At 49.0% G+C, this 26091-nt stretch overlaps 3 protein-coding genes across 5 annotated transcripts; 2 read left to right on the top strand and 1 right to left on the bottom strand.

Annotated features, from left to right (window-relative positions):
• The first annotated feature begins 1700 nt into the window (after positions 1-1700).
• On the top strand, positions 1701-16357 carry LOC118844470 (phospholipid transfer protein). Of its 2 annotated transcripts, XM_036752364.1 has the most exons (17): positions 1701-1811; positions 2193-2252; positions 3767-3878; positions 4112-4211; positions 6779-6907; positions 7303-7458; positions 8415-8478; positions 8654-8717; positions 12128-12219; positions 12331-12507; positions 12818-12877; positions 14383-14547; positions 14637-14704; positions 14786-14828; positions 14938-15001; positions 15569-15645; positions 15732-16241. In XM_036752364.1, the coding sequence occupies exons 3-17, from the start codon at positions 3779-3781 to the stop codon at positions 15858-15860; spliced, it is 1488 nt and encodes a 495-aa protein (XP_036608259.1). In that variant the 5' UTR covers positions 1701-1811; positions 2193-2252; positions 3767-3778; the 3' UTR covers positions 15861-16241. The 2 variants fall into 2 exon arrangements, with proteins under 2 accessions (XP_036608259.1, XP_036608258.1); XM_036752363.1 differs by lacking the exon at positions 1701-1811 and having other exon boundaries at positions 2074-2252; positions 15732-16357.
• On the bottom strand, positions 16027-22211 carry CTSA (cathepsin A). 2 transcript variants are annotated; one of them, XM_036752365.1, is made up of 15 exons: positions 21699-22211; positions 21370-21542; positions 21088-21199; positions 20826-20876; positions 20612-20698; positions 20344-20499; positions 19972-20063; positions 19143-19227; positions 18770-18861; positions 18574-18652; positions 17992-18134; positions 17619-17694; positions 17259-17348; positions 16969-17070; positions 16027-16570 (listed from the first exon to the last, which is right to left on the bottom strand). In XM_036752365.1, the coding sequence occupies exons 2-15, from the start codon at positions 21540-21542 to the stop codon at positions 16487-16489; spliced, it is 1422 nt and encodes a 473-aa protein (XP_036608260.1). In that variant the 5' UTR covers positions 21699-22211; the 3' UTR covers positions 16027-16486. The 2 variants fall into 2 exon arrangements, with proteins under 2 accessions (XP_036608260.1, XP_036608261.1); XM_036752366.1 differs by having other exon boundaries at positions 17992-18131; positions 21699-21801.
• Positions 22118-25233, top strand: NEURL2 (neuralized E3 ubiquitin protein ligase 2). The gene is made up of 2 exons (XM_036752368.1): positions 22118-22870; positions 24919-25233. Exons 1-2 carry the CDS (start codon positions 22138-22140, stop codon positions 25032-25034), a joined length of 849 nt encoding a protein of 282 aa, XP_036608263.1. The 5' UTR covers positions 22118-22137; the 3' UTR covers positions 25035-25233.
• The last annotated feature ends 858 nt before the right edge of the window (positions 25234-26091 follow it).

The raw sequence follows: 26091 nt of genomic DNA, 5'->3' as shown, positions 1-26091 counted from the left end.
TTCAGTAATTTTTTTTTCAATACATACTATATACTAGTTCTTTGCTTGGCACTATGGGAGATAAAGATAAGACATGATCCTACTGTTCAAAGAGCCTTACATGTGTCCCTGGGAAGACTAACACACTTGGAATCTTGGACTGTTAGTCTTAGAAAGTCACAGTAATGATAATCTGGTTCGACCTCCTTATATGAAACAGTACGGTAATAATAAATATACTCCATGCTAAAGATTGAATGAGCTATACGGAGAGATCAATGAGGCCTGAGTAGAATGCAAAGTGCCAGAGCTGAGAGGGACCTCAGAGATTCTCTAGTCCAATTCTCTCATCTTAAAGACCAGGAAATAGATGTTTGAAGGAGTTTCATGGATTTTCAAAAAGAGTACAAAGAAAAAAAAAAGACTCACAAATTTTAAAAAGATACAAGTTATTTTGCCAGACCAAAGCACAAAGACAGATCAAAATGCAATTTAATTCAGATCTTTGCACACGACCCAAAGCTTTAAACAATTGTCCTTTCTCCTATTTCTAACTCTACAAACTTTACCCTGGAGAGGCAGCTCCCCCACTATTTTCCCACTGAGGTTCTTTGAATTTTTGGAGCCAGCTTATGGAAATACTTGGCCTTTTTGTAGGCAGATTGAATCAAGGTCTATACTCCTGAGAGCTTCTGCCTCTTTACTTGGGTCCCCTCCTGCTCCCCCTCACACACTCAAACCCTAACAAAGTCACATGCAACAGCACATGCTCCAGCAAGATGAAATCAGTGAGAGGGGTTTCAGTTTCAGGAAGGGAAGCTAGATAAGTATGTGCATGAATACAAATGTCAGGGGAAGAAGGGAGAGTCATTGGGAAAGATACTGGTGATGCAGCTTCCCCAAGCCAAGCCTGAATCTTGTAATAGTGGACAGATGGGGAATATCCAAGGGAGTGGGGGAAGGGGACCAGCTCCAAGCATCTATGAGCCAGCCAACATCCCCTGTGGAGATGGGGGGAGGGGCGGGGGAGGAGGAGGAGATGGGGTAGAAAGGTCCCTGACTGGCCCTTGAGCTAAGAACCCCAGCTGAATTGCCAGCACTATATATAAATAAGATCAGGTCATCAGAAGGAACCAGTGATTCTGAGCCTGCTGCCCATGGGGCAAATTGTGAGGACTGTGGAAGACAGGAGGCAGGTGGGCAGGTTGCTGCCTGAGCCTGGCCATTTTCCAGCATCTGATAAAGTCTCTGGGAATGTTTCTTGAACAAGCTTTCCTGAGGATGGGAAAAATAGAGACCTGTAGCATTTGGGTTCGAGGTAGAGGGGAACCTGAGCTGATTAAGGTCAGTAAATGGACAGAGGAGAATGAGTAGTGGAAAGAGTACTGGATTTGAAATCAGAGGACCTGGATTTGAATCCTAGCTTTGATACTTCCTGTTTGCATGATTGTTAGCCATATCATGCCACCTCTCTGATCCTCAGTATCCTCTTCTGTTAAATTGTGTGTGTGTGTGTGTGTGTGTGTGTGTGTGTGTGTGTTGGTGTTTGATGCTTTTTAAAGTCCTTTCCCACTTTCAATCCTACAATAATTCTGATGTGACAATAACTAGGTTGGGTCTCCAAGGCAAAGTTCTAAATGGGCTGGAAGTCTAGCTTGGAAAGCTTTAAAGGAGTAACTGAGTGGGAGAGTGGGGCATGACCTGAGGTAGGCAGATGAGGAAGGGTCAGGAGCCAAAGGAACTGGGTAAACTCTAAAGTTGTGGAAATAGGACTGGACTGGAACTCAGATGACCTCCACCAGGTCTGCCGTTTACTAGCTCTGTCCCAGTGGGTAAGTCACTAACCCTCTTTGGGCCAATTTTCTCATCCAGAAAATGGGGCTAATGACCCGCTGAGATGTCCTGAGGATGAAATGAATATGTGTCTCCATGGATGTGGGAGCTTCTTTGCTCCAACCCTTGGTCTCCCGCGGCATCCAGCCTGCCTGGGCCTGATCGTTCACGGGCAGCCTAGCCCTCCCCCCACCATTCCTCCACATTAGTCAGCCCGCCCCAATCCCTCCCAACTCAGGAGGGGAGGAGAGGGGCGGGTGTGTGTGTGTGTGTGCGTGTGTATGTGTGGTAGTGGGGGAAACGCGTTGCGGCTCGCGCCCTATAAAGGCAGCAGTACCCGAAGTAGCCCTTACAGACCCTGGCCCCGCTTCTCTCCCCAGATCAAGGCATTGCAGGCAGGACGTGACTGCAGCTGACCCCAGCCCCCTTGGCCCTGCCGCGTGAGTCTCAGCGCATATCCCATCCCTCCTCCCCATCTTCGCTCCCCGCCCCCATCATCTCTACCCCAGGCTGGTAGCCTAGACCTCACACGGAGTCGGGGCTGGGGGAGGAATTGAGGAGACTCTGGGGATACGATCCGTAGAAAGGAGCTGAGCACGCTGTGGAGAGGGAGATGGGCAGAGGATCTGGACTGGGGCTGGGGGAGCCCAGGCTGTTGGACAAGCTCAGATCATCTCAAACTGCCCTTCCAGTAGCCTCTGGGCGCCCCCCCCCACCTCCCCTCGCGGTGGGTTTAGGCTGAGGGATGAGAGAGAGGGGGATGAGGAGGAGTCAGTGCCCTTTAACTCCCAGCCTGGAATGGGGCAAGAAGAGAACTTAGTGAAAAGAGCCCTGGCCTTGAGAAGCTGGGAAACCTGGGTTCTGGTACAGGTTCTGCCTTGAATTCGCAGATAGACAGACCTTGGGCCAGTCATTTTCACTCTCTGAAATAATAAAAGGGGTTGGACTATGAACTCAAAGGGTCCTTTCATTTCTTACCTTCTTTAATCTAAAGTTACTACCAGTACTGGCATTCTATTTTCTGTGTTCTAAGTTTCCTTCCAGTTCTAACATGAAATGTTCTAAGGTCCCTTCTGGCTCTGGTATAATATATTCTAAAGTTCTTTTAAACTCTGACATTCTATGATCTATCTTAAGAATTCCTTTCAGCTCTAATGTTCAATTTTTTGATATCTTAAGGTTCCTTCCATTTCTAACTTTCAATTTTTTTGTGTTCTAAGGTTTTATTCAACTATGACATTCTCTCTTCTAAAGATCCCTACCTGTTCTAACATTCCCCATTCTAAGATCCCTTCCACAGCTATTATAAGATTCTCTAGACTTAGGGGATGGAAGAAGGCACTGGGGGATTCCATTTGACCAAGGAGCTCAGCTCTTTAAGTCTCACTCTGTACTGGGCTGCCCCCTTCCCCGAGTGGTGCTCTGGATACCACAGACTTTCCCCAGGAATGTGTTTGCTCCTGTTACCATGGAGTGAGGCTGAGTAGCAGGCTTTCTGTTGCCAGGAGGCTAGAGGGGTGGGGGGATGGGGTCAGTCACCCCACTAGTCTTAGCCTGTCATGTGGCTGCTGCACAAGAAGCTTTGACCCCCATTATTCTCCTCCTCCCCTAAATCCTATGGGGAGTGGAATGTGGAGCTGGAAGATGAGGTCCCAGGACAGGTCTCTGTACTGTAAAACAGACTGCCATCCACAGGAAAGGCCTGGCTACTGAGGATGGGGAGGGAGTTGGAGGCCCTTTCTCCTTGTTCCCCTGTCCAGCAGTACTAGGTGAATTCTCTCAGGGATATGGCTACCCCTCAGGGAGATGCACCTGAGGCCTGAGTTTCCTTGTCTACTGGGGCAGATCCTGTCCCCCACTCCAGACAGGCACCAGGAGCCCTGAGACCTGGGAGAGGGATTGTACCTAAGGTCCACCTGTGAGAGAATGACTCTTGTGCCCATCTTTCCCTCAGGTCAGCTCAGCCATGACTCTCTTCTGGGCCCTCTTTCTAGCACTTATAGCAGTCACTCATGCTGAGACTCCGGGGTGCAAGATCCGGGTGACATCCAAAGCCCTGGAGCTGGGTAAGGTTATGAGGCAGGGGGCCAGCGCTTCTTTGGTCGCTGAGGCTTGGGGGTATTGGGAAAGGAGAGATATCTCCCCCTCACGTTCAGGAGGGAGCCCTGGGGCTACCTCTCCTTTTCTTCCAACAAAAAGGCCTGTGCTTGGTGATGGTGGGAGGATTGACCCGGGGGAGGGGAGGAGGGAGAATACTTGGGGGGAACAGTTACCAGTTCTAAGGGTCTTACTGCCTCAGTAAAGCAAGAAGGACTGAAATTCCTGGAGCAGGAGCTAGAAACCATTACCATCCCAGACCTTCGAGGCAGCGAGGGCCCATTCTCTTACAACGTCTCTGAGTGAGTGGGGCCTGGGATTTTGGGGGTTGGGCTAAAAAGCAGGGGGCGGGGTGCAGTGGAAGGGGAGGGGAGAGTGGGATTGTGCTATGTCTGAGCTATATCTGAAGTCATTCAATTCAAGTCAAAATTTCGTTACTCGGACACAGCACATCAGCACACAGATACAGAGCTGAAAGGACCCCAGAGGCTCTTTAGTCCAACTATCTCATTTTATAGATGAAAGACTTGAGGCCCAGGAAAGTCTGTGTCACAGCATTTGCCAGAGGCCTAGTGAGCCAGTGTTTGTATATTTTTAAGCTTGTGAGATTTAGAGCCGGAAGAGGTCACTTATCAATCTACAGGCATTTCAGCGCCTGCTATGTGATAGGCAGTGTGCTAGCCCCTGGGAAGACCCCAGACTCTCTTGGGAAGGCCACACTGCATACCTATATAAGATGCAAAAAAAAAAAATATGCAGAGTAAATACAAGGTAATTTGGTTGGGAGGCTTTAGCAGTTGGGGGTAAGAGATCCTACACACGGGTTGCTCTGTCTCCCAATTCTTTGCCTCTACACCATCTATCCTCCTCCCTGGAGTGCTCTCAGCCCCAATCCCCCCCTCTTAGAATCTCTGGCTCCCTTTGAGACGCAAGTGCCACCAACTGCAGTAAGCATTTTACAGCCCCTCTCCCAGGTGCTGACGCCATGCTCTCTAAAGTTACCTTTCCTCTACTCTGTGTTTATCTTGCATGTGCCAATTTATGTATATGCTCACTATTAAGCACTATTTTGAGAAGGGATCCAGAGACTTCACTAGACTGCCAAAGAGGTCCTTGACCTAAAAAAGGTTAAGAACCCTGATCAAGTCCAATCAATCAATCTGTAAACATTTATTAAGTACCTACTATCTGCCAGGCACTGTGCTAAGCACTTGGGATACAAAAAGAAGCAAAAACCAGTCCCTGCCATCAAAGAGCTTATAATCTAATGGGGGAGAAGACATGCAAAAAAATATATACAGGCAAGTTATATACAGGATAAATAGGAAATAATTAACAGAGGGAAAGCATCAGAATCAAGAAGGGTTAGGAAAGTCTTCCTGTAAAGAATGGGATTTTAGTTGGGACTTAAAGGAAGCCAGGAAAGGCAGTAGGCAGAGTTGAGGAGGGAGATTATTCCAGGCATGGGAGACAGCCAGAAAAATGCCCAGAGCAGAGAAATGGAATCCAACCCCCAGAGAGAGGATGTGACTTATCCAAGGTCACATAGCTAGTTAGTTGCAGAGCTAGGACTCTAATCCAGGCCTCAGGATTCCTAACCCAGTATCATTTTCACCTTGCAGCACTGCCTGTGACAGAATCCCACTTACTAGGGATCCTAGGCATAGTTCCTCATCTCAAATGCTGGTTTCATGTGAGGAAATAAACATCCTTGAATGCACCTTCTACTTCCTCCAAGGGCTGGGTCAGAAAGAGGTTCTGAGGTCAAGTCGTGGAGGAGATAAAAAGGGTTGGGCTTATAAGTTCGAGTCTCATTTCTGTCATTAATCTAATGGACAAACTTGGATAAGTCATCATGCAAGACAATTGGCTGAAGGAGCTGAGGGTACTTTTTCTATTTTATTTTATTGTTTAGAGAAGAAAAGACTTAGGGAAGGTAGCAGTTGCTGAGTTTGAATCTTTGAGGTCTGCTCTCATGGGAAAGAATGTTTAGACCTGTTCTGCTTGACTCCAGAAGATAGAACAGGAAACAAATAAGGCAAAGATGCAGAGAGACTAGTTTCTGCTCCATGAAAGAAAAATCCTCCATCTGTCCAAGAGGAGAATGGGTTACTTTGGAAGACAGTGTTTCCCTGTAAATGGAGTTCATCAAATGAAATCATACACGTGAAGTGCTTTCCATATTAAAGCACAATATAAATGTTAGCTGTCATCATTATTAATTTTATTACTTGTTCAAGTAGAGGCAGGATAATCACTTGTCAGGGAGTTGTAGAAAGGATTCCTTTTCAGAGGTATATTAGGCTAGAGGACTTCTGAAGTCCTTTCCAGTTCTGAGATTCTATGCCTCAGTTTCTTTCCCTGTAAAAGAAGGTGGCTAAGGTCCATTCCAACTCTGACATCCTACATATGGCACAGGGGACCTTCCCTGGGAGAGCTAAGCTGTTTGTTGTCTTTCTTCTCAGATTGGGTTGAATGACTAGTGAGGTGGCCCTGCTCTCAATAATGCTTATAGGGACAGGGAAAAGAGGGATCTAAAGTTGTTTTGTCAATTAGTCGTGTCTGACTCTTCATGACCCCATTTTGGGATTTTCTTGGCAGAGATACTGGAGTAGTTTGCCATTTCCTTCTCCAGCTCATTTTACAGATGAGGAAACTGAGGCAAACAGGGTTAAGTGACCTGCTCAGGGTCACACAGCTAGTGTCTAAGGCCGAATTTGAACTTAGGTCCTCCTGACTTCAGGGCCAGCATTCTATCCGCTACGACACCTAGCTGCCCCAAGAGGGGATATTCCAGCTATCCTGTTTTTCTCCTGAGGAAACAGCTCTGAGTAGGGATCTGAGCCTCCTCTGCTCTCTGCCCCTCTAGGGTGAAGGTGACCAAACTGCAGCTGGTACAATCAGAACTCTACTTCCAGCCAAACCATGATCTGACCTTGTATATCAGCAATGCCTCCATCAGCCTTCGCTTCCGGAGACAACTGCTCTACTGGTTCCTGTGAGTGCAGGGGCGAGGGCTAGGACAAGGAGGTGAGGGGGAACGGGTTGGACAGGAGAGGTAGAGGGGTGGGGTGGGGTTTATTTGTCTGAGCCCCTCCTTTGCACCCCAACTCTTAGAGGCAGCCAGGTGGTGCAGTGGCTAGAGCTCTCTGCCTAGAATTGGGAAGAACTGAGTTCAAATGCTGCTTTAGACACATGCTAGCTGTGTGTCCCCGGGCAAGTCACTTAACTTCTGTTTGCCTTAGTTTCCTCAATTGTATAACAAAAATAGTAACAGTACCTACCTTCAACGGTTGTCGTGAGAATCAAATGAGACAATATTTGTAAGGTGCCCAGTGCGTAGTAGGTGCTCTGTGACTGCTTATTGCTTTCGTGATTTTCACCTGTTGGCAGATATGATGGGGGCTATGTTGATGCTTCGGCCGAAGGTGTGTCCATCCATACGGCCCTGCAGTTGGCCAGAGACCCTGGTGGGCGAATTAAAGTTTCCAATGTCTCCTGTGGAGCCTCTGTCTCCAAGATGCAGGCTGCCTTCGGGGGGACCTTCAAGTGAGGCCTCTCCTTGGCTCCAGAATCCTTGGGTGGGAGAAGGGTCTTCCTGGATGGGAGAGCCAGCAGGATAGCTAGTTGTGCCAGGTGCTGGATTTGAGGGGTCTATATTCAGTTTGTGGTTCAGGGACAGAGTGGATGGAGAAGAAACTGGTTGGTATTAGACTATAGTAAACAGTCATTGAGTGTTTACCATGTTCCTAGCCCCATCTTAGGCACTAAGAGAGTGAATGAGATGCATTCTCTGTTCCCGTAGAGTTTACTGTCTAATGGGGTTGGGGAAGGGACAAGAATGTACACAATTATTCGAGGTAGTAGTAATTCATTAGGGATTTGAAGTTTCACAGGAGTACAGAAAAGGGAGCTATCACTCCTAGCTGGGGGGTGGGGATCAAGGAAAGCTTCATGGAGGAGCTGACACTGGGACTGGAACTTGATGATGAGAATGACAGGTGGAAATGAGAGAGGGCATTTGAAGACAGGGAACAGTGTAGCAGAGGGGTAAAGTTGGGCTTGTCTGGGGATGGGGCAGGGAGGGTCTGGTTGGGAAGGAGTGACTCGTGTGAAGGGGAGCAGTGAGAGACAGGGACGGGGAGGCAGAAGTTTGGGTCAGGTTGTAGAGGGCCTTGAATGCCAGGCTGCCCAGGATTTCCCCTTTCCCCTTCCTCAAAGCTACCTTCCTTTCCCCTCTTCACACTTATACTTCGCTGTTCCCAGATTCCCCTGAAATACAGATGTTGAGGGTGAGAGGGAAATGGTGAAATGTGTATTGAGCCCTGCCTTTTCCCCACCCCCATCAGGTTTGACCCTGCTTGAGGATCTACCTTGGTACCAAACTTTATCCTTTTCCATACCCCAGATTCCCCTAGTCAATCCCCTCCATGCCTGGAAGGCATGAGGCCGGGCTGGGACACGGTTTACAGGGCTGCTCCCCTCTACTCCCCCTCTCCCTGCAGGAAGGTCTATGATTTCCTCTCCACTTTCATCATCTCAGGCATGCGTTTCCTTCTCAACCAACAGGTGATGCTGAAGTCAGGAGCAAGGTCTGGGAGGGACCAGGTGGCTGGGGATAACAAAGGGATGGGAGCATGAGGGATGGCTGGAATAGGCAGGAACATGGAGAAGGATGAAGATTGGGGGATGGGGATCATGTGCAGAGAGGGACCTAGTGCTGATGCACTATTTTGATCCTCAGATCTGTCCTGTGCTGCACCATGCAGGGCTGGTCCTGCTCAATTCCCTTCTGGACACGGTCCCTGGTGAGTCTTGGAAACAGGAAAAGGTTGGGATGTATCTGCTTTTGCCTTCTCTTCCTGTCCCCTCTCCCACCCACTCCCAGTGGGTCTGTTGGGGATGAGAAGTTCAACGGTTGGGAGTTTCCTTCCAGAAGTTTAGCAAGCACATAGTTATCTCCAGGACTCCCCAAGAGGGGGAAGCATGGTAGAGTAGGACAAGCATTTGAGGGAGATGGGGGATCATGGGTGTGGAATGTTATGTACAGTGGTGCTGTGTCTTTGCTTAACAGGTTTTCTGTTGAATATATGTTGTTGGGTTGAATATATGTGTGTGGTTTTGGCTACATTTATGTATAAGGAAATAACTGCTGTAAAAGACCATTTTGTTTTTGTGTCTGTGAGAGACAGACAGAGAAGGAGATGGAGGAACGGGGAGAGAGAGAGGGTGAACACACTAGACTTGGAATCAAGAGACTTGACTCTACCATTTGCTTATTCATTGACCCTGAGCAAGTTTCTTTTTATGGAGGCAGCTAGATGGCACAGTGGGTAGAGCACTGGGCTTGGAATCAGGAAGACTCATCTTCCTGAATTCAAAACGGACCTAAGACACATACGAGCTGTATGACCCTGGGCAAGTCACTTAACCCTGTTTGCCTCAGTCTTCATCTGTAAAATGATCTGGAGAGCAAAGTGGCAAACCATACCAGTGTCTCTGCAAAGAAAACCCCGGATGGGTTCATGACTGAATAACAACAGGGCAGGTGTTGTGCCAGGCAGTAGGATAGAAAAACAAAAGTGAAACTGACCCTGCCCTCAAGAAAATTATGTTTTGTTGGTAGAGACAACAGGCAGCCACATAAGCACATAAAAATATATACCAAATAAGCATAAGGCAATCTGGAGGGTTCAAGTCCTGACTACAGCTAGCACTTAACAGCTTTATGACCTTGGACAAGTCATTTTCCCTCCTCTGAGCCTCAGTTTTTCCTCATATATAAAGTGGAAGCAATGATATTTGCCTTAATCCACCAGATGATTGTGCAGGCAGTGCTTTTGTAAACTCTAGAAATGTATAACAATTAATTGTTTGTTTGTTATCATTCAGTCTTTTTCAGTCGTATCTGACTCTCCATGACCCCATTTGGGTTGTTTTTTTTTTTTTTGGCAGAGATACTAGAGTGGTTTGCTATTTCCTTCTCCAGCTCATTTTACAGATGAGGAAACTGAGGCAAACAGGATGAAGTGACTTGCCTAGGGTCACACAACTAAGTGTCCGAGGCTGGATTTGTAATCAGGAAGATGAGTCTTCCTGACTCCAGGCTCAGGGCTCTGACAACTGTATCATCTAGCCGCTCTAATTTCAATTATCATTCGTGTCCTATCTCAACCAGCTGGTGAGCAGGGACTGCCTTGTTTACAGGTTCTGGGCTCGGCCCTCCTTGAACACTTACCCATTTATTGGTAGCTCCCGGAGAGAGGGCATTAGATTTCAAGGCATGGGGACTCAAATCTAGTTTGTCTTTTCCTTAGGTAGAACTGTGCCACCCACTGGGCAGAAGTGAGATCGCACCTTACACTGTGGTCTGAACGAGGTCCCAGTGCCCTTCCCTCAGACCTGTCCTTGTCTCCCCTTGGGCTGACATCCGGCACACCTGTTTGTCTCTCTGGGGAGACATAACAACTGACTTTCAGGCAGCCCTCTAGAGATTACAGAGCACTCGCTGAACATGAATTACCTCATCTGAGCCTCAGATAGGTATCATTACAGAGAGTAACAGTCACAGCTGACATTTACGTAGTCCTCCAAGGTTTGCATAGTGCTTTACTTTTTTTCATAGATTTCGAGCTGGAAGGGTCTTAGAGCTTACAAGTCATTCAGTCTGATCTCCTTCCTCTACAGAGGAGAAACTGAGACCCTGGGTGGTGAAGTTGCTTGTCTAAGGTTCTGAGGTCACTCAGATAGTAAGTGACTGAACCAGGAATCAAACCATGGTCCTTGGATTCCACACCCAGCATTCTGCACATTACACCACGCTGCAGCTATACAAGATCTCACTTGAGCCTCACAACAGCCCAGTGAGGTAGGGGCTTCATTATAGTCCCCATTTTAGAGCTGGAGTAACTGAGGCTCAGAGAATTTTGATGACTTTCCCATGCTCACATACCCCGGTGAGTGTCCCAGGAAAGATTTGAACCTAGCTCTACCTAACTTGAGTCCCTGGCTACCTCCACTGTGTCGAGTTGTCTCTTGATACATGGGAAGGAGAAAATGCTGTACCTGCGGACAGGGAGCAGTGGGATGAGGAGACAAAAGAAACTTGATTGACAGTCAGGAGACCCGGGTTGGAGGCCTGCCTCTACTGCTCCCGAATCTGGGGGATGTTGGCAGGTGGTTTAATGCCTCTGATGCTCAATTCCCGTACTCTAAGGTGAGCAGCACCCTTATGCCCTTATACTGCTTACGATGGAATGTTGTCATAAGGAAAGTACTTTGTAAACTGTAAAATGCTGTAGAGATAGGAGTTGTTAAATAAGGTATTTACAAGGCTCCTCTATGGCATAGCAGCTCATGCTGAATTGGTTACAGAACACTTTACAGGTTCCTGGCATTTAGAGCTGGAGGGGGCTCCCCCCTTTCTAGCCCAGTCCCCTCATTTTGCAGATTAGGAAACAGACCCAGGGGCAGCTAGGTGGTGATAGAGTACTCACCCTGAAGTCAGAAGGCTCTGAGTTCAAATGTGACCTCAGACACCTGGGCAAGTCACTTAACCTTGATTGCCTTCCCCCCTTCCCCAATATAAAATAAAATAAAGAGGTAACTCAGGCCCAAGGATCACACATAGGCAGTAAGGAGCAAAATCAGAAAGCCGATTTAGACCCGGGACCACTGACTGACTGCAAACATAGCCACAGTCTCATTTGAAGAGAGGTAGTTAGTGCAAGGGCAGGTAGGTGGTGCAGAGGATAGATCACCTGGCCTAGAGTCTTCCTGAGTTCAAACCCAGCCTTAGACACTTACTAGCTATGTGACCCTGGGCAAGTCACTTCACCCTGTTTGCCTCAGTTTCTTCATCTGTAAAATGAGCTGAAGAAGGAAATGGCAAACCACTCCAGCATCTTTGCCAAGAAAATTCCAAATGGAGTCACGGAGAGTTGGACACGACTGAAAACAACTGAACAACAAGTTAGTACAAGGGTCATCCCCCATTTTTACATTTTATATGACCCAAGGTCAGATACCCAGTTAGTGGCAGAGATGAGATTGGAACTCAGGTCTTAGGTAAATGAACCATTTCTCTTCAGACTCCAAGTCCCAGTTCTGGCCACTACATAACCCTGTCTCCACGGAAGCATAATTCTATATAGGCTGCCCCATTAAAAGTCATTGAGTTGGCTGGTTGTTGAAGTGACAAACAAACCTTCCCCTTTAGTACGAAGTGCAGTGGACCAGTATGTTGGCATTGACTATTCCCTCCTGAGTGATCCAGTGACCTCGGCCAGCAATCTGGACATGAACTTCCGGGTAAGTGCCCAGCTTGGGGCCCAGTTGGGCCTGACTTGACCCCATCCAGGTGTTCTCTCATCCAAACATTCCTCTCTGAGATGCTCAGACTTTCCTGTTCCTGTTCCTCAGGGAGCCTTCTTCCCTCTGGTGGAGGTCAATACCAGCTTCCCTAACCAGGCTGTGGAACCTCAACTGCAGGAAGAGGAGAGGATGGTCTATGTGGCTTTCTCAGAGTTCTTCTTTGACTCTGCTATGGACAGTTACTTTCGGGCTGGCGTGTTTCGGTTGGAGCTTGTTGGGGACAAAGTGAGATGATGTGGCAGGGCAGGGGTGGGGTGGGGAGGAAGGTTTGGAGGGGTCCCCAAGCAGACCCACTGAGAGGCTGGGGCCAGCATAGAGGTGGGAGGACACTGTGTGAAGGAATGAATCCAGGTGGAAGAATCTTCCTGCCTTGCAAAGTGGTGAGCTCCCTGTCCCTCGAAGTGTTCAAAAATAAGGACAATACAGAGAAAACTCGGGCAGAAGACTCGCCTAGTTGACTTCTCAAGTCTAATCTAAAAATTCTTCCCTCCCCACCCCCCCCCCCCCATCTCTCCTTTTCCTTTTCTTAACTCAGGTGCCTAAAGACCTGGACATGGTACTGAGGGCCACTTTCTTCGGGAGCATCATTTTGTTGGTGAGAGGGATGGGAGGATGAGGCTGGCTGTATGTGAAGGAGGGAGGATTGACTCTGAAAAGGAGGGGATATAAGCAATGCACTTCCATATAAAAGTTTAAGTATACACTTCAAGCCTATGGAGTGTGCGCTCCAGCTGAGGCACTCAAGGGGAGTCTGGAGCCCCACTGTAGACGGATGAAGTAAGAGCCCAGGATTTGGAGTGAGAAGACCTGAGTTTGAGAAGACCTGAGTTTGAGTTCTGACTCTGTTACTTATTGTGTGACTTCAGACAAGCCATTTCACTTCTCTGGCCCCAGTTTCTTTATCTACAAAATAATCTGTGAGGTCCCTTTCTGCTCTAAAGCATAGGTATGCTTGGTCTTAGTCCACAGATATTTCAAAGATCTGTGATTTTAATGTGGGCACTTCCTCTGCCAGTGTAGATTCCGACCCCTCTTTTACTTGGTAAATGCTTTTCAAGAATTCAAGAATTGCTGGGGCCAAAAACCATTGGACTTTCTGGTGATAAGCCTCCCTGAAGTTAGCATAAGTATTTATTTTATGTTTTTGTATATATGTACTTACTAGTATGAGATATTTCATATATACATACACATATAATAGCTTGTGTCACCTCAAATTCCTGTTGCTCCCTGTTACCTCCAGGATCAAATTCAAGAAGGAACTTCTAAATGGCCTTCTTGAGAGGCTGCCATTCTGACAGAGAAATAAATTCCTCTGGTAGGCCTTCAAGGTCCTTCACTGTCTGGCCTCTTCCTGCCTTTCCAGTCTCGTTACACTTTACTCCTCTCCATGTACTATGATCCAGTGCCTCTTGCTCCTCCTTGAACGATGACACTGTCTCCCCACTCTCTGTGCCCTGGATATCCCTCGTACTTAGAATACTCCTTCCTCACCTCCACCTCCTGGCTTCCCAGGCTTCCTTCAGGACTTGGGCCTTTCCCTCCCCCCATTAGTGCCTTCTCTTCTGTTTATCTTGAGCGTATATAGTTACTTGCACGTCTCTATTAGAAGGTGAGTTCCTGGTGGGCAAGGACCTTGTTTCTTTGTACCCCCAGGGTTTAGCACAGCGCCTGGCCCTTAGTGAGTACTTAATGAATGCTTGTTGACTCACAGGCTCCCACAGTAATGATATATCCTAGCTGGATAGCCAGGCCTTTTTGATTCATACTCCTTCCATTGCTGCCCCCACCTTTTGCATGGCCTTCCCCAGGGGTTGCAATCCAGACAATTCTTTTTTCACCATTTCAGAGACTATAACAGATCCACTGAGTTGAGAACTGTAGGGGACCTTAGTAGTCATTTAGTTGAGCTCCCTCATTTTACAGATGGGGAAATGCAGACAAGAAATTCATGTCTTGTCTGAGGCGTCAAAGGTAGAGGTGACAGCCAGCATTCGAACCAGGGTCTCTGACTCCAGATCACTATGCTTCTTTCCATTATACTGTGCTGTTCTTCCTACTGAGCCCAATCTTAACTTGTTTCCCCTTCTGTCTTTGAAGAGTCCAGCAGTGATAGATGCACCTCTAAAGCTGGAGCTGCAGGTCCTTGCACCCCCTCGATGCACCATTAAACCTTCAGGCACCACCATCTCTGTCACCGCTGGCCTCGTCATTGCCTTGGCACCGCCTGACCAGCCAGAAGTGCAGCTCTCCAGCATGACCATGGTTCGGTGCTGAGAGGGGGCTTGGGGACAACTGCCAAGGGATGGGAGGTAGTCTGATCACAAACATCACTGCCCCCTCCCTTCCTTTAGGATGCCCGTCTCAGTGCAAAAATGGCTCTTCGGGGAAAGGCACTTCAGGCCCAGATGGATTTACGCAGGTAACAGGAGTGAGGGACGGGGTGTTGAGAAAGTGTGGGCCCCCAGTACAAGCCCCAACATTTTCTTCTGTTTTTCCAAAGGTTTCGCATCTACTCAAACCAGTCTGCCTTGGAGTCCCTGGCAGTGAGTAGTGGGAAATGGGATGGGGGGGGGGTGGAGAGAAACCACTGAAGGAGGGGGGACCAGTAAGCCTACCAAAAACCCATCCCTCATTTCTGCCTCTTCCCCCTAGCTGATTCCCCTGCAGGGACCACTAAAGACACTGCTACAGATTGCGGTGATGCCCCTGCTAAATGGTAAGCCAACCCTTCAGGGGTGGAGGATGGGATGGGGGAGCTGGGCAGAGCTGGGAGAGAGAGTCTCAGGCTGAGCAAGTCACAGAATCAGAACCTGAAGTCAGAAGGGAATATAGACATCATCTAGACCAACCCCTACTTGAAGAGGAATGTCCTTTACAACATCAAGTGATCATCTAGACTTCTACCAACTCACTAAGTGAGGAACTTCCTCATTTTACAGAAGTCCCAGAGAAGGTAAGTGCCTGGAGGTCATACAGCCAGGAAATGGCTTACCCCTTCCAAGACCAGCTTTCACTACATCATCCTACATCTACGTCTTAGGAGCTGGAAAGGACCTCACCATAATCCACTGCCAGCTCACCCCTCAAGCAGGGATCCTTCCACATCCTCCCTGAGCAGTGGACATCCAGCCTCCACCTCCTGGGCCAGCACCCCATCCCAGAGAACAGGGCAGGTGTGGGCCTGAGCCGGCATCTCTACCTCCCTCTATAACGACTACCCATTGGTCCTGGTTGTCCTTTGGAGCCAAGCAAGGGTGTGTTCTCTTGTTTTGCTTTCCTGCAGATCGAACCAAGCGTGGGGTGCAGATACCCCTCCCTGAGGGAATCGACTTTGTCAAAGAGGTGGTGACCAACCAGGCAGTGAGTGAGGGGTATACGGAGTGCTGGGGAAGAAGGGGAATTTTGGACGCACCTTCTCAAGTCCTCTCTCCCCCTGTGAACTCTAGGGATTCCTGACCATTGGGGCTGATCTCCATTTCGCCAAGGGACTTCGAGAGGTGATTGAAAAGAACCGCCCATCTGGTGACCTTGGGCCCACTTCCTCTCCACCTCAATCTATTGCCCCTACCTCCTGAACAGGCTTCTGGGAGGCTGTCATTCATTCATTCAAGCAAGTCCAGTCTTTCATTCATGGAAGTTCAACCTCCCTTTTTTCTCTCTCTCTCTCAAACTATACTGGAACCAATCCCCACCCCTTCAATAAAGCCCTCCCTATCCCCAGTCAGGACCCAGAGCCAGAAGTGGGCTGTGGACCATTTATTCCTATAATCACAGTCAAGCCCTGCCCTTCTCTCCCCTCTCTCCCCTACTCCAGTACCTACAGGCGACATATGCATAGTCCTAAGCTCCATGTTGGGTAGGGAACAGTGCATGGTGAGTGATGGCATGCAGAGGGTACCCTAGTACCCTCACCCCCCAGAAAGGTCTACCCTAAGGAATAAACCAGTGTTAACTCATGCCCTCAAACAGCTTGAATTAATCCCCCCACTCAAAACCTTGATTAATTCCACGTGGGAAATTTGGGTACAATTTGAGTCCTAACCCCTATAGACCTGGGCCTGTTACTGGCCAACCAAGGGGATTCCCTTTGGCCAGTCAATGAGATTTCAGCCAAGCACAGCCAGGCCTCATCCCCAGGCAGGAAGCAGGGGCTGCTGGCTGACTGGCTTTTCTCTGTCTCCCACGGCAGGGAAGAGGAGACTTAGTAGGGTTCCTTGTTCAAGAATCTTGTGAACATGGTTAAAGCTGCCAGGGGCTTGTCAGTCGGCACCATGTGGCCAGCTCCCTAGAGGACAAAGGGCTAAGATGTAGTAAAAGTTCATTTTACAAACCTTAAGGTGCTTTTCTCACACTGACCTCAGGTGGTACAAGTACCCATCTTAAAGAAAACTGGAGTTTAGAGATGTGGACTTGTTCAATGTCCCAGACAGCTAACAAACAGCAGAGACCAGACTAAAGGCTAGACCTGCTCACTGCTGGTCCCTGCTGCCTCCACCCTGAACCCTCCCACCTGCTGTCACTCAAGCTCTTGCTTCTCACAGACAAGCTTTGCGGTACCTCCATCTGCACCTAAACATTTGTCTTCTCCTCATACCATCACCCAGGAGATCTTTGACCCCACACTCTTCCCCCTCCCGGTGCTTCTTCCCTTTCCTTTTTACCCCACCCCCAATCCTCAGGTACCTTGATGGTAAGGAAGGCGATGTTGGCAAACTCCTTCACAAAGCCAGCAACTTGCTCCCCATTACCATCAGACACTAGCCATGGACGACGCTGTACCTCCACCTGCATCCAGCCACCCCAGGAAGGATGTGGTCAGTAAACGCCAGGGCCCACCCTGGAAGTCTTCTACCCAAGAACCAAACCAACCAGCCAAACTCTAGGCAACCGCCATCCAGCTTTCTGCCTGGCTGCTCCATGGCTTGCCATCCACACCGCTCACCCCAACCTCCCTACTTGCCAAGCTTCGCTACCTTTTGGTTCAAGGAATCCACAAACCACTCATCTCCCATGAAGTTACATGCCATGTCTACATCCCCGTTGTAGACCAGGATGCGGTATTTCTGTAGGAGAATGGAAGGGAATGTCAAGTTAAACTCAGGTCAGACTACCTTCCCTGCTCACAAGTCAAACACTCCCCCTAAAGGACACCCTTAACAGAAGGTGGAACAGAGAAGGAAACAGAGGGAGTCTGAGACCCTAGCTCAGGTCTTGGAAGTGCCACTAACATGGAAGGGGTCTTGAAAGGGGAATTACCCCTTTCTGAGCCTCAGTTTCCTCTCTGGTTCTAAGAGATAAGACACAGGCTCTCAGCATGCTCCACCCCCACTCACCTGGGCACTGAGAAGTTTGAGGTATTGCTCATTCATGGTCTGATAGAGGCGCTGATAGTTACTGTTCACCACAAAGCTGGCAAAGAGAAAAGGGGCCGGGAATGTAGTCAGAAATGTGGAGTTCTGGGCCCATGTTAGTCTAGTCTCAGCTAATACTGTGTAACAGTGGGGTGGTGGGCTATTCTCTGGGGCTCAGCTTCTCCCTCTGTACAATAAGAGAATTGGATTAGATGGCATCACTAAAGTTTCTTCTGCTCTAAGGTCCCTTAGCTTTCACACTCAGTGACCACTATGATTTCCCTGGCCTTCCCACCCTGTTCCCCCCAACTAATGTCTTAGTGACATTAATCAACCCACATCCCAGGCCTCTCACTTGCACATGTCCCAGCGTGGGACAGATTTAGGTATGTGTAGGGCCTCTCGAACATAGAAGTTGTTTAGATAGGTGGAAGGCGCTGTGGTGTTGGTACAAGGTGGGTCCAGCCGTACCCCTGCTGCAGTTCTCAACATTGCCTGCTAAGAGAAAACAACTCCTGCCACTGCTTTGGCCTTACTGCCCAGGTGGGCCCACATGGGTGGGAAGCAGACATCAAGTGGAGTGATGGCACAAAGGAGAAGAGATGGGATAGAGATACCTCAGCTTTAGTGGAAAGAAATTTGCATTTGGAGACAAAAAACTCAAATTCCAATTCTGGATCTGCTACCTGTATGATTCTGAGCAAATCACTTTTCCTCTATGGGAAATATTCTATGAAATAGGTAGGTTGGACTACATGGTCTCAAAGATCATTTGGTTGTAAATCTTTGGGCTAAAGAAGGGGATAAAATCATTCTTTTGGTATCCAGGGGAAGGGCAGAGATCCAATCCATTTTACCCACTATGATATCTTTGGTATGAAGCAGAGGCAGTACTTTTGTGTCTGAGCTCTAGCTTAACACCCTTCCCCAAACTTACCTGGTGCCACATCCGCTTGATTGGCAATCGGGTGAAGAGATTCCCCATATCCTGTATTACCAAGGTATCCTTCTCATGCCTGTGGGCGAGAGAGTGACCATGAGTCCTGGGATGGTGGTGGAATAGGGCCAAATCTCCAAAGAGAGAGAGAGAGAGAGAGAGGGAGATCCCATGACTTCCCCATGGGAGCACATACCTGATGTGGCCGGGAACCCCACCAGCACAGGGAGCATAGAGGTTGTAGATGTTGAGCCCCGAATTGCTTACGATACGAGACACCTCCAATAGCTACAAGAAAGTATATGTGTGTGTATTGTGGGGTGAGGAGGGCAGAGGGGCTGGGAAGAAGGAAATGGGTATTCTAACACTGAAGGGAAGGTTGGGAAATATGCATGTGGACATCTCTGGTCTCAACAACCTAGAGAGGGACAACAGAAACTAAGAAGCTTTGGCAGACAAATCAATGTGGATACACCCATAGACTGGAAGCCCAGGAGGTTTAATCTGAGAGGACTGTGGGGACTGGGTGGACGAGGATGGAGGGGACAGAGAAAGAGAGGGAAGCTCACATTAACAGTACAGGTTGGGTCCTGGTTGTCATGGAAATTGCACCTCCCCTGGGAGCAGCAGTGAGTCTGAAGGGCGGACCATAGCCTGAACAAGATTCAAATGGATTCAAAAGGCAGACATGGGAAGGAACTCCTTCCCTCATTTAGCAGGACTAAATCACACTGAGTCTATGTCATTTCCCCTCAACATTCATATCCCAGGGAAGTCCTATTCTTCCTGTTCTGATGAACACCAAAGGCAGTTTTGAAGAGAAAAAGTAGTCCCAAAAGAATTCTATTGTCTACATTTTTTTTTAATCTTTTCTAGTGCCTGGCATGATGTTGAGTTTTCAGTAATCAATAAATATTTTTACCTGGCAGTGTTTGCCACCCGCCCCCCCCCCTTTCCCTTTATCAGCTTTAAAAATTCAGCAGTCAGCACCTCAATTCAATTTGCCAGACATTACTGCCATGGGTGACTTTACGGAAATCACTTCTGCCTTTGAGACTCAGTTTCCTCTTTTGTAAAGTGAAGGTGCTGGATAGAAGATCTCTAAGTTCTCTGCCAGGTCTAAATCCTAGGATCTAATATGTAGGGCCCTGTGCTCAAAGAAGCAAGAAAGAAACAAATCCCTGTCCCTGACCTCAAGGAATTTACATTCTAGTGGGGTGATGACACCCCCACCCACCCACCCCACCTTCTCCAGCCCTATGATGAGCCCAGAGCCAAGGGCCAGACCCAGATCAAATATCTATAAGATCCTTCCCCACCCAGTACTATGATTTAGCTATTACTCCACAGCTGTCACTCCTCTATCAGATTCTCAGCAGCCCTACCCTTCCCCCTCACCTGTTGCCCAACAGCCCATGGTAATACGCAAAGTAGACCAAAGAGTTATCATTCTGTTCATAGCAAGAGAGTCCGTTGCCCACAGCTAGGCCCTGTGACACACATACACATAAAGAGAACTCAGTTTTGATTAGGCTTTTCCAGGGTCAAGGGTAAGAAGGATATTCTCTTCCTCCTTCTAAGACCTCTCCCACCAACACCAAGACAGATCCAAGAATATGGAAACAGCACAAAACTTTGGCTCCCTGTGTTTCAGAGAATAGAGGGACGACAAAGAATTATGGGCCAACTAAGAGCAGAGCCTCCTGGTCTGTCACTTATCCTGTGGTTCCCTGGCCTTCCCCACTCCCAGGCTTTCCTCCATTCCCACACCTGCAGATTCATGCTGGGATCCTGCATGACCAACATAGCCAGCGTAGGGATGTAGATGCCAGCATAGCTCTCTCCAGTAAGAAACAGTTGATTGTCGTGGAACTCTGGGAACAGGCGGAAGAATTCTTGGAGGGCTTCATAGTTGTTTTGGGCAACCTGGATAAGAAGAGTAAAGTAGCTGATAAGTAATACTGTGTAGCATGTGGGGGAGTGGGGCAGCATTTGGAGAAAGGCTGAGAAGGGTGGGGGAGGAACTAGCAAGGCTCACCTCAGTGTCGTTGGTCACATAGTTCTTATCATCAGAATAAGAGAAGCCCACACCAGCAGGGGATTCAAGGTACAGCACGTTGGCATTCTGGGGAATGTATAGGAAAGATAGTTGTAGAGGGTTCTTTTCTTCAAATTCACAAGGTTTGTATTTTGCTCTCCCTCTATACGATCCTCACCCCCAGCAATCAAGGTCTCTTTTTCCCCTGTCCTACCAAGTTCCAGGAATAAGGGTTATAGTCCAAGGTACTTCCATCTGGTTGGATCTGAGGAAGGAAGGACAGCCCTAGTTAGGTGTGTCTCCAGCCAGAAAGGTGGAGGAGTAGGAAAGGTCTTGGAAAAAGGCTTTACTCTGAGCCTCCCCTTTCCCTTTAGACTCAGTTCTTCTCTCCAGTTACCCTTAATGCTGGAGAGAAAGGGGAAGTGAAAAGATAAAGAGATGAAAGAGAAGGAAGATGGACGCAGGAGGGTACTGACCAAGAAGGGGCCATGCTCAGTCAGGAGTCCATCTAGGGAGCTACATCCTGGGCCCCCGTTGAGCCACAGAACCACAGGACTACTCTGGGGACGGTTCTGGGATTCCACAAACCTTCAAGAGACAGAGTCTGAGTGGGAATGTCCACCCATCACCTTCCAACCCCATCCTCCGGACCTCCAACCCTTTCAGGTCCTAGGGTCAGTCGGTACCCCTAGCCCCTTCCCTGGAGAAGGTGTCTCCCTAGCCTAGAACAACCTCCTCAGCCCAGCCCTGAGTCAGACCAGTAATGCAAGTGCTTGCCGCCTGCGACGTTCAAGTAGCCGGAATACTGGCGAAACGCTGGCTGCTTCATCAGCCCCGGGAGATGGAGGATCTCGTCCTTTTCGGGCGCTGCCTCGGCCGGGGGCGGCCCGAACAGAGGCAGCAGCAGCAGCAAGAGCGCGGCCGGGCCCATCTGCGGGAAGACAGGGTGTTTACCGATCGGCACTTCCTCTTGGGAGGTGCCGGCAGCGCCCGAGTTAACGAGGTCGACCCACCCCTGGCCTCCCTCGCGCTGAGGCTGAGAGGAGAGAGGCGCCGGCCCACAGGAGCAACGATCCTTGCAGCTCACCTTGCTCTCAGCTTCCGTCCGGTCTGTCAGGCTGCTCTCTTGGGGATCCAGGTAAAGACTGGCTATCACATGAGCTTGGAATCACGTGATCTGTCCAGGTCACCTGACCACTAATCAGGTCACGAGCCGTGGGGGCGCTTTCTCTCGCCTTTAGGTCACCTCCCCCACACACACACCCCGCCTGTGACCCCGCGCCCCTCCCGCGCATGCAGTCACCAGCGAACCGAGGCATCTTTTCCCTTAGGGCCGGGGCGGCCGCGCCCAATCGTCGCCCACACCCGGCCGGAGTAGGTGATGGAGCAGGCGGCGCTAGGACCCCAGGGCAACCCCGCCTCCTCCGGGAGACCCTCGGGAGCTTACATGGCCCTCCCCAAGTCCGCTCCCGGCCCTGGAGCCCAAAATAGCCCCTGGCGCCGGCCTCCCCCCCAGATTCGGGCAGATGGCGGCGGCGGCCCCTGAGCCTGTGCCAGTCGCTTCCGCGGGCGCTCCGTACAGGGAGCCGCCTCCAACCCGTTTCCATGAGGTCCACGGGGTCAATATCCGCGTGGACCCGTCGGGGACGCGGGCGACCCGCGTGGAGAGCTTCGCGAACGGCCTGTGCTTCAGTCGCGAGCCGCTGGCGCCCGGCCAGGTGTTCCTGGTGGAGATTGAAGAGAAGGAGCTGGGCTGGTGCGGCCACCTGCGCCTGGGCCTGACCGCCCTGGACCCCGGCAGCCTGGCCCCTGTGCCCGAGTACTCGCTGCCCGATCTGGTCAGTCTGGGCCGCAGCTGGGTTTTCGCCATCACTCGCCACCACAACCGCGTGGCCACCGAGGGCCAAGAAGAGGAGCCGCCAGGCCGCCCCCCGGGCCTGCTGGACGAGCCCTATTTGCACATCGAGCAGCTGCGGATCCCCCGCGACCGCCTGGTGGGCCGCAGCCGGCCGGGCCGCTACAGCCACCTGTTGGACCAGCTCTATGAGCTCAACGTGCTACCGCCCACGGCTCGGCGCAGCCGCCTCGGGGTGCTCTTCTGCCCGCGCCCGGACGGCACGGCCGACATGCACATCCTAGTTAACGGGGAGGACATGGGCCCCAGCGCCCGAGGGCTGCCCACCACTCAGCCCCTCTATGCTGTGGTTGATGTCTTCGCGTCCACCAAGAGCGTGCGCCTGGTCCAGCTGGAATATGGGTGTAGGTATAGGCTTGCTGAGCGCTGTAGAAGGCTGAGTCAGAATCACAAAACCAGATCAGGTTATCATGCCAGCAGACCTCTCTGAGCCTTCCTTTCCTCATCTGTCAAGTGGCTATTATGGGATGCTGAACTGAAAGGGGGACCCTAGAGATCACTAGTTCAATCTCCTCTTTCTATGGCTGAGGAAACCGAGTCCCTGAGAGGTTTTCTGACATAGCCAAAGTCACATAGGTAACCAGCTGTAGAACCAATATCTAAAGTCCAGTGTTTTTCCCCACTATACCACACTAATCAGACAGCATATTGTAAGTGTTCTTGGAGGAAGAAGACTAGGACCAGGAATGTCACCCTGAATAAGTCACTGAACTTATCCAAGCTCCAGTTTCCTCATCTGTAAAAAGGATATGACACCATCCATTGTGATAAAAGGTTGTGGAGGTGCTTTCGAAAGGCTAAAGAGCTAGAAAAATGAGCACAGTTAAGACTTTTATCCCCTAATTTATAGGATGGCCATTAGGAAAATACTTAATAAATGCTATGGAATCCTGAGTTATTAGATGGTACGCACAAAGTTCCTTGCTGATGACACCTCTGCTTGGTGTAACCCTGTGTCACGTTCATGCCATCATCAGACATCAGAGGTTGACTTCAGTGAACGGGTACTAGGTATGATGAAAGATGAAAAATGATAAGGTCTTTGGGCTTTCAGGGAGCTTATGGTGGTGGGCTGAAGAAGGAAAGAAGATGACATTTACAGAAAATTATACTGTACGATAGAACAAATGCACACAAAAGGCCTAAAATGCTATGAGAGATGCCGGGAAGCAGAGAGATTTCCACCTGGGGAGATCAAAGAAGGCTTTGTGTAGATGACATCTGAGTTAGATGGGAAGGATTTTAAAGGAGGAGCAGCTACTCCAGGTATGAGGTATGCTGTGAGCAAAGGCCCAGAGACTGAAGAGAGAGGGTGAGTTGAGAAGCAATGATTAATCCAGTTCCAGTCTATGAATCCAATATAGCCTGTGAAGGGCAGCAGTAGGAAATGAGATTGGAAAGTAAGGTGCCTGGTTGTGGAAGGCTTTGAATGACTGTAGTGCCTCTCTTTTCAAAGTACTTTCACATTCTTCTCATAGCTAGTGAGGTAGATAGGAAGGTATTCCAGTTTTACAACTGGAGAGGTAGGAGCCAAAACAGTGAAATGATTCATCCAAGGAAACACTGAATTAGTGACAGAGCTGAGACATGAACCCAGGTGTCCTGATTCCTAGTTTAGATCTGAAGAGGTTTAATCAAAATGAATATGGTAGGGAACCATAGGTTTCTAGAGGTGCTCGTGACCCCAAAATACCGACATGCGGGGTCCTGCTGAAAGAATTCGACTCTCAGCCAAGGGAAAAGACAAAGTTTATTAGGGATTCACCATAATGGATTGTCTTAAGAAATCCCACCCTTCGTGACGCCTATTTCCACAAGCGGGCCAGATTCAATCTACTGAGCCAGATTGAATCTGAGTGCCTTCATGGAGGCAAGATGGAAATTATATACACAAAGATTGTGGGAGGGATTGAGGGGTGGTCTGGGGTGACTAGAGGAGGGGTTTAGGGAGGGCCTTGAGGAGGAATCTAAGGAGGAGCTTGATGGGACTGAAATGAGGTCAGACTCCTGGGTGGGAAATAGCTGAAGGCTACATGGAGACGACCGACAATAGAGGGCTAGGGCAACTGAGCTAGGGTATAGGTATTTTGATCAGGATTAAGTGTGGGGAAACAGCTGGACAATAGAGGGCTAGGCTAGGCAGAGACTTGGGTCCAATGATAATGCAAGGCCCATAGTCTTAGGGGAAGGCCATATCTAGTTGGAAGACTCAAGGAGAGTTCAAGGGGGCTCCCAGAGACTGTACTCCAGGTTCAAGGGGGTTCCCAGAGATTGTGGCCTCATCAGATCCACTTTCCCCAGACTACACCTGATAATCATTTAAATGAAGAAGGCCAGGCTGACCTAAAACCATTCTTTCCTATCTCCAATCCATCTTTCTGTTTTTCTACAGTGCCTTCCCTTCAGACCCTGTGCCGCATTGTCATTCAGAGAAATGTGATACATCGGCTTGCTATCGATGGGCTCCACCTGCCCACGGGGCTCAAGGATTTCTGCAAGTATGAGTAAGGTCCCAACTACCTCCAACAGGCAGCTCTAGTGCAGACAGCCGTAAAAATCTCTTGAGGCTGATATCACAACCTCAGGAATGCCTTCTCCCAGTGACCTTACATAAAGTCAAGTGTTTGAAGGAGCTAGCCCAGCTGGGAAATGAGCCCCTCAGGGCCACCTTGGGAGAGGTCATAATAAAAGGAATGATGATTTCACATTTTGATGGTCTTTGGTACAGGGCTTGTTGCCCTCCAGTCTTCTAAATGTGTATCCACAGCATGTCATATTTTCCAATTTTTTACATATTTTATTTGATTCTCAAAACATCTGTGAAGTGGGCTAGGCAAGGGACTCATTTTATAGATGGGGAAATTGAGAGGCAGGGAGTCAAAATGATTTGGGCAAGGACACTTATGTATTTTGTAAAACCAGAGCAAGAATCCAGATCTCCCAGTTTCGGGGTTGTTTTTTTTTTTTATCCAGTGTTCTACTGGACATCCTAGAACTAGAAACATAATCTAATACATTGCTCTTGTTCTAGAACAGGGGTTATTAGCAGACTACTTGACCAGTGACCTTTTTTTTGGTACACCCCCATCCAAGAATGGTTTTTACAGTTTTAGAAATGTAAAAAACCAGTCTTAGCCCACATGGGCTGTAGAAAAACAGGCCCTCTGGCAGTAGTTTGCCCGCCCTTGTCTTAGATGGGACAGACCTAGAAAGGGAAAGTGCTTTGCCCAAGGTCACATAGCAGGTCAGTGGTAAGACTAGGTCTAGAACCCAGATCACTGGATTCCTAGTCATAGGATCAGAAGACTTAGAGCTGAGAAGGATGCTAGAGATCTATTCTAACCTTTTTCTTTTAAAAATAAAGACACTTAGGCTGTGACTAAATGACTTGCCCAGTGTCACACAGGTAAGGAGCATAGAACATGATTTGAACCCAAGTTATTTGACTCCCAAAATATTACTCCTTCTGAGACACAACGTGTTTCACAGATTTAGCCTTGGTTTGGCATAGAGAGGTACAGTGGTTCTAGAATGGACAAGCCAGTGCTATGAGGTAGATTCCAGC

This window comes from Trichosurus vulpecula, chromosome 3 (assembly GCF_011100635.1).
Source record: "Trichosurus vulpecula isolate mTriVul1 chromosome 3, mTriVul1.pri, whole genome shotgun sequence".
In the NCBI taxonomy this organism is placed as follows: Eukaryota; Metazoa; Chordata; class Mammalia; order Diprotodontia; family Phalangeridae; genus Trichosurus; species Trichosurus vulpecula.
Note: the sequence above shows the minus strand (reverse complement) of the source record. Positions and strands in the feature narration are given on the sequence as shown.

What these genes read in the sequence shown, in the direction of transcription:
- LOC118844470 (XM_036752363.1), top strand. Translation starts at nt 3,779, where the DNA reads ATGACTCTCTTCTGGGCCCTCTTTCTAGCACTTATAGCAGTCACTCAT. An exon ending in CCTTCTGGACACGGTCCCTG is followed by an intron (nt 8,718 to 12,127) that starts GTGAGTCTTGGA and finishes CTTCCCCTTTAG; the next exon opens with TACGAAGTGCAGTGGACCAG. An exon ending in GCCCAGATGGATTTACGCAG is followed by an intron (nt 14,705 to 14,785) that starts GTAACAGGAGTG and finishes GTTTTTCCAAAG; the next exon opens with GTTTCGCATCTACTCAAACC.
- CTSA (XM_036752365.1), bottom strand. Translation starts at nt 21,542, where the DNA reads ATGGGCCCGGCCGCGCTCTTGCTGCTGCTGCTGCCTCTGTTCGGGCCG. An exon ending in CATGGGCTGTTGGGCAACAG is followed by an intron (nt 19,228 to 19,971) that starts GTGAGGGGGAAG and finishes AATCTTGTTCAG; the next exon opens with GCTATGGTCCGCCCTTCAGA. An exon ending in TGGATTCCTTGAACCAAAAG is followed by an intron (nt 17,071 to 17,258) that starts GTAGCGAAGCTT and finishes GGCTGGATGCAG; the next exon opens with GTGGAGGTACAGCGTCGTCC.
- NEURL2 (XM_036752368.1), top strand. Translation starts at nt 22,138, where the DNA reads ATGGCGGCGGCGGCCCCTGAGCCTGTGCCAGTCGCTTCCGCGGGCGCT. An exon ending in GGTCCAGCTGGAATATGGGT is followed by an intron (nt 22,871 to 24,918) that starts GTAGGTATAGGC and finishes GTTTTTCTACAG; the next exon opens with TGCCTTCCCTTCAGACCCTG.